At 37.4% G+C, this 13,247-nt stretch overlaps 2 protein-coding genes across 3 annotated transcripts; both read left to right on the plus strand.

The window, feature by feature from the left end:
• The first annotated feature begins 543 nt into the window (after positions 1 to 543).
• On the plus strand, positions 544 to 3,840 carry LOC131312368 (bidirectional sugar transporter SWEET2-like). The gene is made up of 6 exons (XM_058340068.1): positions 544 to 727; positions 2,370 to 2,406; positions 2,503 to 2,719; positions 2,805 to 2,963; positions 3,062 to 3,181; positions 3,573 to 3,840. The coding sequence occupies exons 1-6, from the start codon at positions 652 to 654 to the stop codon at positions 3,684 to 3,686; spliced, it is 723 nt and encodes a 240-aa protein (XP_058196051.1). The 5' UTR covers positions 544 to 651; the 3' UTR covers positions 3,687 to 3,840.
• A 2,563-nt stretch (positions 3,841 to 6,403) lies between these two features.
• LOC131312370 (eukaryotic translation initiation factor 4E-2-like) lies at positions 6,404 to 12,673 on the plus strand. Of its 2 annotated transcripts, XM_058340069.1 has the most exons (5): positions 6,404 to 6,871; positions 9,640 to 9,805; positions 9,886 to 10,011; positions 12,120 to 12,185; positions 12,314 to 12,673. In XM_058340069.1, the coding sequence occupies exons 1-5, from the start codon at positions 6,600 to 6,602 to the stop codon at positions 12,362 to 12,364; spliced, it is 681 nt and encodes a 226-aa protein (XP_058196052.1). In that variant the 5' UTR covers positions 6,404 to 6,599; the 3' UTR covers positions 12,365 to 12,673. The 2 variants fall into 2 exon arrangements, with proteins under 2 accessions (XP_058196052.1, XP_058196053.1); XM_058340070.1 differs by lacking the exons at positions 12,120 to 12,185; positions 12,314 to 12,673 and adding an exon at positions 12,020 to 12,100 and having other exon boundaries at positions 6,455 to 6,871.
• Positions 12,674 to 13,247: the final 574 nt, after the last annotated feature.

Genomic DNA, 13,247 nt, shown 5'->3' on the forward strand with positions numbered 1-13,247 from the left:
TATCTTGATAATAGTTTCAAAAACAAATCCAAAAATTGATACTCCCTCCATTCTTTAATCTTAGTCCTACTTCAAGATTCTAACCTTTTTTTTTTTAGACATAATTATTGTACTTTGCAATATTCAATTTTCCATAATTGCCTCTTATTTTTTTATTCATACTAGTACTAAAAGCGAGCAGTGTGAAGTTAAAATTCAATTTGACGGAGTGATTAAATTGGTGCTAGATATGAATTGTGTGAAAAGTCAAACTTTGCCATTTATTTGGGAACCTATAACAACCTTTTGACTTTAGTTTGCTTGAGTGGTTTTGCTCAATCCAAAAAAGAATGGCAAAACAAGAACTTTACCACATTTTGGTCCTTGATTGTCACATATGGACGTTAATTTAGAAACAAACAAAAATGGAATAGTGGACCAACATTAAGGGATGGAAGAAGTATTTCAAATATCTTAGGGGAGTTGACTGTACTTGTGAGAAACCTCAGGGGATCATTCATCAAATCCCATATTGCTATTAATATCTTTTGGCTTACTCCATTAATTGCTCTATTCTCAAATATCACCTTACCATTATCAAATTTGTGAGAGAGAGAGAGAGAGAGAGAGAGAGAGAGAGAGAGATTGTTCCGTTTAATGTCTGAAGTTTGAATGGATACAGCCATGAATCCAACTGGGTTGCTGTTCACCGCTTTCTCAGTTTGCTCTGATGCAGCTGGAATTGCTGGTACTCTCTCTCTCTCTCTCTCTCTCTCTCTCTCTCTCTCTCTTCCAAGAATATGCGTGGAATCTGATTTGTGTGCCAGGATCTATTAACAATTTAATATCCAATTTATGAAGCAGAATTTGCCATCATCTTTCCCTTTATCGTTGATTTCTCCCTTACATGAGCTGAGTTGTTTATCTTCATTGAAATTATGAGCAAGAAAAATCAAAAATTGAACAATTGAATCCACGTCCTAGAATCATGGAGAGATAATTCTAGGATATATATATATATATATGTATATATATAGCTCTTGCGTTCCTCTGCAATTTGGTGCTTCTTCTCTATTACTCTGTCCGACCTGACTTTGGTTTTTCCCTTGTCCGGCCCCTACTCCAATGATTGCTGAAAAAAGGAATGGTGTTAGAAAGAAGATAGTCTAGATACTTATCTCGTTTTGTTTTGAATATTGTTGGAAAGAAGTTAGATTTCTCCCTTACGGCCTGTTTGCCGACGGGATATAGATAACGAATATACTATCACCTGAATGGTGTATCGCTATATCCGAACTACTTATTTTCTGATTTAGACGATGAATATAATATCTCCGGATTAATGTTCCCTGGGCCGGATATATATAATAGCACCACTACCGCTGGTGTTTGATACTCTTCATTTTCTTTTGCTCCATGTTGATGTACACAGTGTCATTTTTTGGAGGAAAAAAAAAATAGAGCACTTTCGTATAGTAATTTTTTATTTTTTTGCACTAATTTAAAAAACTAATTGAGATTTATAAACTGATGCAAAGTTTTTTTTATTGAAAATCTATGCGCGACAATGCTTTTATTTTTGGATCCGAAGAAACGGCATGACTTTTTGTAATGGACTAAAGTTATGGACGATGGGAGTTCAACTTTTGTCCTAGGGAAAGCAATGAGGGAAAAATGACTCGAAATTTGAGGAAATAAGCTCCCATTGCTACGTATAATTTGTGTCTCGTCTGCAATGAAGCATTGTGTGATTAACATGGTCATGTTTTTGCTTACCTATGTAGCGAATTTTCGGAGTACGAAATATAGGATTTGCTTACCTATGTAACAAGTTGAAGAGCCATTAGACAATGTACTATATTATTCTAAGGGAATCTTCAAATTAATTTTACCGTCTATCAATTTATAAGGTTTGAATTCGTTATTCTCTTTATTTCTTGCAAATTTGAATCATTTTACGTTCAATATTGATGACTTGTCAAGTTGAAGAATCAGTTCCTATCCTCAAGGTTGAAGAGACAGAAAGCCGCACCAAAATAGTGTCTCACTTTTGCTTCTTCTTTCTTTGAAGAGCCTTTTCGCTTCAATGGCTCTTCAAATCTGGACAAAGTTTGGTTTTGCATCCTCCCTTGGAAATGCTCATAGTAGAGATCATCTGTGAAAAGCTTTCACCGAAAAATGGAAATAACGTCTTCACTTAAACTGAGACGACAAGCTCAGTACTCCAGATTTTCATTCTTGGTGGATTGGGTTTATACTTTATACCACTGAACACCGAGTTGGAAGCAAGGATATACTGTACAATGCTCCTAAGACATCTTAACGCACCCCAAAAATTTTGCGAGATTGTTCAATATTCTGATGGAATTTGATGATTTTATCGAATGCAGGGAACCTCTTCGCTATCGTGCTATTTGTCTCACCCATGTAAGTTGTGTTATCCCCAAAAGTTGTTTTATACTATGGATAGGAAATCGAGAGAATTTGTATTCAAGATATGCACTTTTCTGGTGCTCCGTGCAGACCCACATTCAGGAGAATAATCCGAAGCAAGTCTACAGAGCAGTTCTCCGGATTGCCCTACGTATATGGGCTTCTGAACTGCTTGATATGTCTCTGGTATGGCATGCCCATTGTATCTCCGGGCATTATACATATTGCCACAGTTAACTCGGTTGGGGCGATTTTCCAATCAATTTACTTGACAATCTACATTATACATGCAGAGAAAGCGAAGAAGGTAATTAATCAATTCCAAGCTCAACTTTCATTTGTTTCTGCTGCAAAACGTTTTATGCAATCAACTTACGTGAAGATGTTTGCAGGTCAAAATGATTGGACTTTTGCTAGCAATTTTGGCAGCATTCATTATCATAGCGTTCGTGAGCCTCAAATTATTTGAGCCTCCTAATCGACAGATATTCGTCGGTTATTTGAGCGTTTTTTCTCTTATTTCCATGTTTGCTTCCCCACTATTCGCTATTGTGAGTCCACAAAGAACTTGGTCTTAACTTCGACTTATAAGTCTCTGCTCTTCCTTCTTCCTAATCCTAATGCATTCGCCAATGTACTCGTGTGGCAGAATTTGGTGATCAAAACGAGGAGTGTTGAATTCATGCCGTTTTATCTCTCCCTCGCGACCTTTCTGATGAGTCTCTCTTTCTTCACATTCGGAATGTTCAAGAGCGATCCATTCATCTTCGTAAGTGATCAACTATACTTTGCAACCCATGCATTTCCCTTTTGATAAGCATTTCGTTGACGTAGAACAACATTGTTAAATTCATGAACGAAAATATTGTTGCACAATATATGTCATTGCCTCCATTGATTTGCCACAAAGTGAAGCACTACTCAATTGCATTTTAATCTCGAACCCTCAGCCATTTAGATCATTTCTGCTTTTCATCTATTAGCCCTGAAATGAGGACTTCTTGGCTGTGGAAACCGGTGTACAAAATTTGAGGCACACTTCTCTAAGGGTGTGCTTGGATTCCTGGACAATTTGTGGCGTAAACGGCACATTAAACCGAAACAAATTTCTTGGTACTTTCTGTTTCATAACATGACTTTTTGCTGCCTTTGAAAAATAGGTCCCAAATGGAATTGGAACTGTTCTGGGGATCATACAGTTGGTGCTATACTACTACTACAGCAATGCATATGGAGGAGGATCGACAGAACCGTTGCTCGAGTCTTACGTATGAATGATTATATTTTGCTATATATAGAAGTATTGATCGTCCATTGTGATTGTTTTTTTTTCTCAAACTATATACGGAAGTTGGGTTTGAAATCGGTTGGATTCAGGGAAATAAATCGGCAATCATTGTTGCTGAGAATTTTACGTTTTTCGCTCAATCTTGATGCTCGATTTCTCGTTGAGTACTTGTGACTGATCAGATGGTTGTCTATGTTTGAGAAGTTTTCGATAAATCTATCGGAGAAATTTTAGATGAGTATAGTTAGTTATTTTGTGCTGTTTGAATAATTTTTGTAAAAATGACGAAAGAAAAGTGAGGAGAAAATACTAATTTTTGTTGGTTTTGTAAAGAAAATGAGAAAGATATATATTGAGAGATCTAGAGATGAGATGCAACTAAAATTTGGGAATGGAGAAGGAAAATTGCTACATCGATAAAAAAAAAAAAAAACATTATCATTTCTAGGTTCTGTTTAGAAAAGTTTTTATTTCCAGTTTTTTTGTTTTCGTTTTCGATATTTTTTGAAACAAGCGCTATAAACATGTTTGTTTTACTATTTTAAATTTACAAAATAGTACATAATCAATTCCATTAGTCTATGAAAATTCTAGAAACACAAAAAAATGCTTTTTTATTTGTCTTGAAAACACTTTCAGCAGCCCAAAAAACAAACAAACAAAAACTATTATGGTCACTAAAAATGTTTTTTTTTAAATTTTTTTGTAATAAGTAAAGAAAAATTCATTTTTTGTTTTTCATATAACGAAAATTAAAAAACTGTTAACTTTACCGAACAGAACCCTACCTTTCCATAAAGACCAGGTGAAAACATTAATATAAGTTTCCTAAGGCCCCGTTCCAGAACGCGTTTTAAGTCCTTATTTTTTAAGAAGGCAATTTCAAGCTCAAAAATTATAGACTTATTAAAATCTAAAAATATGCAATATGGATCTTGTTTGATAGATCTCATTGAGATCTTTAATACAATGCAAAAATAATTGAAAAATTATTTTTCATTTACATTATTTTTTAGTTTGAAAATGTGAAATAAGTACTTATTTTTTAAGAAGGTGTTCTGGAACGGGGCCTAACAATGTTTCGCGGAGCAAAGATGCTCCACGCACAACGGTTGTGCAAAACATCAAGCACAACCAATCTCCATCCGTCCATTATTGTAATAAATGGTCAAGATTCGTTCAAACTTTTGCTTGGAAGAGTTAAATTTTTCATTGGAAGAGTTTTTTAAAAATCTAGAGCGTCTAAACACATCCGAACGGTCAGAATTGATTACACAACACACACAACGGTTGTGTGAGTATCATTTCCGTTCGCCGAGTTTGAAAATTACTCGAAAACCAGATCAACTCTACCAGATCACCAAAATCAGGGACAAAATCCAAACTGTATTACCCGCTTATTTAGAGTGTCTGCTAACAAAAAAAAGTTGTGAACTACACTTTTTTCGATGCCCTTATTCAAAATTTTCCGCTTTTGTTAGTTTTGTACCAAATTTTTATGTAATACTGTAGTAGTTCGTCTCGACGAGAGGATTCCGAAAAATAAAAAAATTATGACTTTTACACAAGTATTTTTGAAAAAAATCCAAAAAAATGGCTTTTTCGATTTTTTAAGAATATTTTCAAAAATATTTGTGTAAAAGTAATTTTTTTTTTACTTTTTCGATTCCTCTCGTCGAGACGAACCAGTAATACATAAATTTTTGGTGCAAAACTAACAAACACAAAAAAAAAAAAAAACAAATCATAACTTTTTGGTTGGTGGAAATGCCCCATGATTATTACTCAAGATCCAAGATCTTGAGGCTAATGAGTTTGGCTAAGGGTTTTTGAATTTTTTTGAATTTATTCTTTATTCAAACTTTTTTCGCGTTTGTTAGTTCTGTGCTTGAGCTTTATCTTGAATATCTTAAAAATATTTGGATAAAAGTTATAATTTTTCACTTTTTTGATTCGTTTTGACGAGATGAATCAATAATTCACTTTTGGATATTTTCAAAAATATTTGGATAAAACTCATAATTTTGAATCAATATTCCACAAACACAAAAGTTAGACACAAAACTAACAAACAAAATTTTTTTTAAATAAAAAAAAAATTTAAAAAAACTTAGAAATCTTAACGGAACTTAACTGGTCCATAAGTAAAAATTTTACATTATTTTTTTATCCACCCACTCTTACCCTTCTAACATATCCATCCTTCTTATTTAATAACTGGGTATGTGTATATGTATATACATATACACATACGAAAAGGGGTGCTCCGATCAAGCACCCTACACACCTCGGATGACGTTGATTCCCGCGTGGGGCCCCTCGGTTTTTTTTTTTAGAATTTTTGGACGGCTCGGATCGGCCGTCCGGTGGCCGGAGATGGCTCGCCGGCGGCCGTCGGTCCGGATTCGGTCCCAAAATTTCTGTACCTCTATCATTTTTGCTTCCTAACCGTGGGTTGTAGCAGAGAAAATTTTCAGTGCTAGGTGGGTACCACGTGGTATCCGCTTGATACATTCAAGTCGTTTAATGCGATTTTGGACGGTTCATATTTAGAGAGAGAAAAATGAGAAAGAAAGGAAAAGGTGAGAGAAGAGAGAAGATTTTAATCTGAACCATTCAAAAATACATTGAACGACTCAAGAGTGCCGAACAGATACTAAGTGAACATATCCGCGCTCAGCACTGAAAAATTCCTCGGTCGTCGTGGTACGCGATAGTATCGTGATAAACGTAACCGAGCCAAACCATATAGGAATAGGAGAGATCTCATCCCCAGAGAGAGAGAAAACGTAACCGAGCCAAACCATATAGGAATAGGAGAGATCTCATCCCCAGAGAGAGAGAGAGAGAGAGCTCAGTTCAATTCAATTCAATTCAATTCGAATCCATTCAGACTGCAATGGTGGAGGAAGTAGGGTATTCGTCAGCAGCCACCGAAGAGCCACCAACCAACAGCACTTCTAGGGCACCAATCGACGACGACGACGACGGTGGAGATGCGGCTGAGATCGTCGCCGACGACGATACGACGGCGTTAGTGGCTCAACCCCACCCTCTGGAGCACTCGTGGACGTTCTGGTTCGACAATCCCTCCGCAAAGTCCAAGCAAGCCGCCTGGGGCAGCTCTATTCGCCCCGTCTACACTTTCTCCTCCGTCGAAGAGTTCTGGAGGTATTCACACACATGTTAATTTTTATTTTGTACATGTGCGAGTGATGATCTCTTCGATTATTCATCTGTTTTATCTGTTAGTCCCAGTTATTATGAACTGCGGTAAATTTAGGGCTGCAAGCGAATCGAGATCTGTTTTATCTGTTTGTCCCAGTTATTATGAACTGCGGTAAATTTAGGGCTGCAAGCGAATCGAGCTGCTTGCGAGCACCTCGAGCTCGAGTTTTAGGCTCATTAACTAAACGAGCCAATCTTAACAATCCAAAGATCGGCCCGGCTCGTTTAGTAAATAAATTAGGTTCGGCTCGTTTACAATCCAGCCGAGCTCGGTTTTTGGCTTGTGCACACCAAAGCTCGGCTTGGCTCATTTGCACCCCTAGCAGAAATGGATTCGAGGTAAATCTAGTAGGATAGTGTGGCAAAGAAGACAAAATTAAAGCCCAAGGGGTTGGCCGGGGGTCAAGGCTTGGGAGTTGGGACTTAGGTTTGCTCCCTCTTTAAGGTCTCGGCTTCGAAACCTCCAAGGTGCTATAAACTCTTATGGGGTCTGTCTATACGGGGCTTACGTTATTTTAATCGGACTACCGATAGTGGACGTGGGATTGGGTCCTTAGGGACTAGTTGAGGTGTGCGTGTGCTGGCCCAAACACAGGAGTCATCAAAAAGAAAAAATAGACGACGAAATGACATGACGCTACTACGAAAGGGAAAGCAAGTGCATAGGCTCCGTTTGTGGCTAGAACATATGAATGTGTCCATCATCTATTGCAGCACAATCTATTTATACTTGTGTACAAGCCTCTTCATGAAGTATCATGCGTTTTGCCCAATAGGCGTGTCATTTCTCAAGTGACAACCTATTTAGCAAAGCATTGTATCTGTTCCCAAATGGCATCTTTTCATCAACCATTGCAAGCCATTATGAATGGTGACTAACCTTTGCATCAATTCATACGGGAAACAAGCAGACCCATGCAGAACCCACTATCCCACACCACATAGCATTATGTCTAATCAATCACATAATCCATAATCTCTCCCTTGATTGTATTTTGACGTACAAAGCAATAAACCTGTTCCCAGAGGAAGGATACGCTTAGTATGGTCACAATAATGTCAACCATCTCTTGCTTTTGATTTTAGGGTCACCTCTCTAACCCACCATTACCTTATTCCAGGCATCCCCGAAAAACCTTGAGTAGCCGCAGCACATAACATGTTGTCTTAAGTCTCCTAAGCTCAATTTAATCCCATGTTCTTAAGATGCTGTTGAAATCTTTGTAATGACAGCCCTTTGGTCTTGGGATCTATCATTTTTGTAGAGGGTATGTAATCGATTTGATTTCCCTCTTTCTACCATGTCTCCTATAAAATGGTAGAGCTTACATCATTGTGCTTTTGCCTTTGAGACTCATTTTACCTTTGCACCATGCTTTATTAGTGATTGAGAAGTTGTACAACTTGTATTATTGCAAAACAAATTTACGTGCCCAATGGATTCACTTATTTTTTACTTCTCAATAAAGTGCTTAATCCATACTGCTGGAGTGGATGCAGGGTTGCAGGCAACATATTCAGCCTCCATCGTGTGCGTAGCAGCACAACTTGTTCGAATAATTCAAGGTCCAACTTTGCAACCAAAGCCATTATCTCTCGGATGGATACGTAGTTTAGTTGGCAACTAGAATAGTCAATAGTTATCCTCCTAATCCACTCCAGGTTTTTGAGAGTATCAGAGTATCCCTTAGCTACCAACCCGGCCTCGTACTTGTCAAGAGTACTATCAGATTTTAACTTTTTCTTGAAAATCCATTTGCACTCCAGGCATGTATCTTTAGCGATGGGATGGACCATTTGTTCCCTTAGCAAGGCGTGTGGCCTTCAAAATGAGCTAGGTGTTAGTTTAATTTACCCAAGTTAAAACCTTCAATATGCAACCAGGGTCATAGACAAAGTACATTTATTTTGTGAATGATCACATTTTCCTGTAGATTTTGAAAATAAAAAGTAGCTAAGAGTCTATATTGTCCGCTGTCAGCAATATATTCTTTTCACCATTACTTTGGTCTAGTTTTGACATGTAGTCAGATATTGATATGTGTCCTCGGGGCATTTGCTGGTGCCTGGTATCTTTTTGCTCTCATACGTAGCACTATTGAATGGTTGTCAGCAATTAACTTGATTCGATTATGCATTATATGATAATACAAAAGTTGAGCTATTTTTAGTTAATTAACGGTGCGATGGTGGCACTTTCTGAAGACGTGTTTTCAGTTTTCATGTTGATTTATAGACTTTAAATTGATGACCATTGGAAGATTGATAAGTCATTGCATTTGTAAGCGCATGTTACCCATCACCGCAACTCAGGCAAGTTGTCTTCAACGCCTATTGAGTGGGTCTTCCAACCTAACTGAAGCTGCTTTTTGTTAGCTACTTAGCTTCATTTGATCACAAACTGACCTCAAAAGCATTCATTTCACTGTGACGAGCTTGAGGTCAAGCAAGCAGATAATTATGTTATCTCATTTTCGTTTATTGAATAACATCGACCACCACTTTGTGGAATGTTACTTGATCAAAATTTAGTGGTTTAATTCTTATTGCTCCTTACATTGTGTTAATGTGCAACTGCATGTTGCTTAGTAGTCATGCCTTTGCAATGCAGCCTTTATCATTTGTTCAGTGTTCCATTTTTTACGATTCTCAATTTCATGATTCTTTTATGTATTTTACAAGTTTTCCGCTGAAAATTACTTTTTCTGCAGCTTGTACAACAATATTCACCGTCCAAGTAAATTGGCTGTGGGAGCAGACTTCCATTGTTTTAAACACAAAATTGAACCAAAATGGGAAGATCCTGTATGTGCTAATGGGGGGAAGTGGACTGTCAGCTTTTCTAGGGGGAAATCTGACACTGGTTGGCTGTATACAGTAAGTTAAACCACACATCTGTACTTTTTGTCATCTAAATATTAGTGTGCCCTCTAAATTTCTATGGAATTTTCCTGTAGTTGCTGGCGATGATTGGTGAACAGTTTGATCATGGAGATGAAATATGTGGAGCAGTTGTCAATGTCAGAGCTAGGCAGGAAAAAATAGCTCTGTGGACCAAGGATGCTACAAATGAAGCTGCTCAGGTAGCAAATAAATCTACCTGTGCTCATAGGGTGCTGTTTCTATTTTCATTATAGTATTTGCAGACTCCACCCATACAGCAGACATCTTGACCGTTGCATATCCTTCTCTCCCTTAATGTACGGATGGCGACGGGGCGGGGGTGGATATCACTATCTCCGTCCCCGATCCCTGAATCCATCTCCCGTCCCAACCTGATCAGTGATCCCTAGCTGGAAGATTTATTTACACTCCATTCCTGCCCCAAACGGGGAACGAGGGCCTGAACGTCGAAAGAAATTCTCTTGTACTATTTTACAAACGCTGTTCGGAAGAAGAAAAAAAAACGTCAGAAGCAATAAATTATGGAAATTCATAATTTGCTTTCCCCAATAAAAACAAAAACAAAAACATCATCATGAACCTTTCAAAACCAGTGACATCATTATCAACCTTTCAAAATTCATAATTAAACACAAGCACGAACCTTTTGACTTGCATAACCATAATCATTTTTGAAAACTACAAAATAAAAAATGAAAGCCATAACATTTACAGCACAACCAAGGGTACAAAGGGTAATCAATAAGGAAAAATGGGGATCGGGGCAGGTGGAAATCAGGGAAACGGGATGAGGCGGGGAACAAGGTAGGAAAAATGTTTCCCGATTTTTTTCCCAAAAACTTTCCCCGAATCCAACACGATCCCCGAAAAAATCTTCGAATCTCCTACCTGTGCAGGACGATTATAGTCGGATTGGGTAGAATTGCCATCCCTACTTTTATGCTTTAGCATTTCTGGTCATTTCTCTGCTTCAATTGGTATATTACGAGAACACAACAATAATATCACCCATCTGATCCCCAATCGATGGGGGTATGGGCGAGAGAGGACTAGAGATAGACATTGCCTCTTACAATATATGGACAATGGGACTACTATCAGAAAGTTTTTCCACTAAAATAGCGGCTTTCTTGTACCTCCAAAAAGCTAGGAACTCGATGAATTTTATGCCGTGGAACCATGCCACCAAATCAAAGCCAGAAGGCATCAAGGGAAACCTATTTTAGGCATCAAAGCCAGAACTTTGACAATATAACAGTCTCAATAACTTGGTTATTCTTAAGTAGTGGATTTGATCGATGGATCTAAAAGGGAAACCTATGTTAGATGGACTATTTAACTACAAAGTATTCACGCCGGAAACTTGTTATTTAGATAAGGGCATACAATATCTCTCTGACATGAGTAATATGAGACATATCTAGCAATTCCCCATTTGGAGATTCCAACTTACTAAGAAAACATCATATTTGCACTTGTCATATTTTTACTTTTGGCTTTTTACCCTTCTAGTCTTTTAGGAACATAATTACATTTTCTTGTTGCCAGTAATTAATTTCTAAAAGGGAGGACAAGAGAGTAAACTCATCAACTTTTGCCCATTCCTTTTTAACTTGGCCGATCTTTCTGGGCAGTAAAAAGTGCAAACACTATTTTACCTTGGGAAATTAAAGAAGCCTATTGAGAAATATGAATACTTATTCATATACTCACAACTGATGCCTGTACCCAAGGAGCAGATACAAAGATTTTGACGTGGTGGTATCCCATCTTCATTTCCTGGTTTTGACTAAAATTGAATAATATGGAACATTGAGTGCGGAAGCCAAATTTTAAGATCATTTAGTTGTGCCTAAGGAGCATATGGTTGGGGATTTTATTTGATAAACCTCGATTGTTGAAGTGCATTCCTAGTTACAGTAGTTTATTGGCTCTAGAATTTCATGAAGTTCAGGAGAATGGTGTTTTCTAGGCTGCGTTGCCCTGTGCTAACACATAGAGAAAACTGAGAATTTGATGCTATTGGTGGCAAGACTGACTACAAAATATATTGCCATCTGGATATAAATTAAACTTTTAGTTTAGTACATTAATTGAGCTGATAAAAAAGGTACATGTGAGTTGATGCACTGGTACATGTAAGTTGATGCACGAGACGTTGATAAGCAGGGTTGATTACAAATCCAGGATTGTTGTGCAAGGCCCTTCTCTCGTTGTTGGTTTCTTGTGAATGTGATGGCGGATGCCGGATAATTGCAACATGTCTCATGCATTTTTTTTCCCACAGATGAGCATTGGGAAACAGTGGAAGGAGTTTCTTGATTACAATGACAGCATAGGGTTCATATTTCATGTAAGTCTAGTGATCTCATCCATTTGATACAAATACTCCACACCTTTCATTTTTTATCCTCGTATTTCTTATTTTACTGATCAGAAGTCAAAAGGTTCTAAATGATAATGTTCTCTTCCTTTTTCCAGGATGATGCAAAGAGGCTTGACAGAAATGCCAAGAACCGCTACAACGTCTAAGCTGCGCTTTGCCTGAAGACTTGAGCAGGTAGATGCAAGAAATGCAAGTGTAGCCTGATAGATGCTTATGGTTTCCAGAACAGAATGGTTACGGCTCTCTTGACATTTTGTTTGCGCCAATGACTTTCGCCATTGAGAACTGATAAAAGTTTGGTTTGGTTTTTTGATCCAAAATGATTACAGAATCTCTCTGTTAGAGTACTAGATGAGCAAAAAGTTTGCCTGAAAATTTACCCAAATACGATTTATGTAATCTTATTATTTTAGTACTCCACTTAATATCTCAAGTCAAATGGTAAGCCCTATCAATACAGTTCTACTATGCCCACATATTACTTTGTGGGGCTGATGTTTTACCGAGCCACTCAAAAAAAATATTTTATAATTAATGAACGGCTTAGTTTATTTGTATGGGACTCCAAAGTGGATCCCACAAAGCATTCTATGCACAATCTGTGGGCACAACTTTTTCGTTATGAATAACAATCAAAACAATTTTAAATCTTTTGGTGAAAAAAGTGAAGGTTAGTTTACTACTTTGTTCCCTTTTCATCTGGACTAAATAGGGACAGATGGTTGTTCTTTACGTGAGAGCGCCCTCCAATATACGAGCGTCACAGATTTATAGACCAACAGAAATGACTCTTTATTTCCCACATGAAAATATACTTCACGCTAGTGATTAACTTATGCATCACAATTTTTTGATTTTGTTCTTATTCAATTTTTTTTTTTTGCATTTGTTAGTTTTATGTCAAATTTTTAGGGTGCTGCTATGTGTACATACCATGTACATATAGATTTTGTGGAGCACATCTCGGATCTCATAAAGATGATCCTAACTGCCAATTATTTTTAAAATATTTTTTATGGAGTCCTGGAA

Source organism: Rhododendron vialii, chromosome 13a, assembly GCF_030253575.1.
Source record: "Rhododendron vialii isolate Sample 1 chromosome 13a, ASM3025357v1".
Lineage (NCBI taxonomy): Eukaryota > Viridiplantae > Streptophyta > Magnoliopsida > Ericales > Ericaceae > Rhododendron > Rhododendron vialii.

Excerpts from the sequence above, each read along its gene's own strand:
- LOC131312370 (XM_058340069.1), top strand. The coding sequence starts at position 6,600 with ATGGTGGAGGAAGTAGGGTATTCGTCAGCAGCCACCGAAGAGCCACCA. Across the intron at positions 6,872-9,639 it reads TCCGTCGAAGAGTTCTGGAG|CTTGTACAACAATATTCACC; the intron begins GTATTCACACAC and ends CTTTTTCTGCAG. Across the intron at positions 9,806-9,885 it reads ACACTGGTTGGCTGTATACA|TTGCTGGCGATGATTGGTGA; the intron begins GTAAGTTAAACC and ends ATTTTCCTGTAG.
- LOC131312368 (XM_058340068.1), top strand. The coding sequence starts at position 652 with ATGGATACAGCCATGAATCCAACTGGGTTGCTGTTCACCGCTTTCTCA. Across the intron at positions 2,407-2,502 it reads GTGCTATTTGTCTCACCCAT|ACCCACATTCAGGAGAATAA; the intron begins GTAAGTTGTGTT and ends TGCTCCGTGCAG. Across the intron at positions 2,964-3,061 it reads CTTCCCCACTATTCGCTATT|AATTTGGTGATCAAAACGAG; the intron begins GTGAGTCCACAA and ends CTCGTGTGGCAG.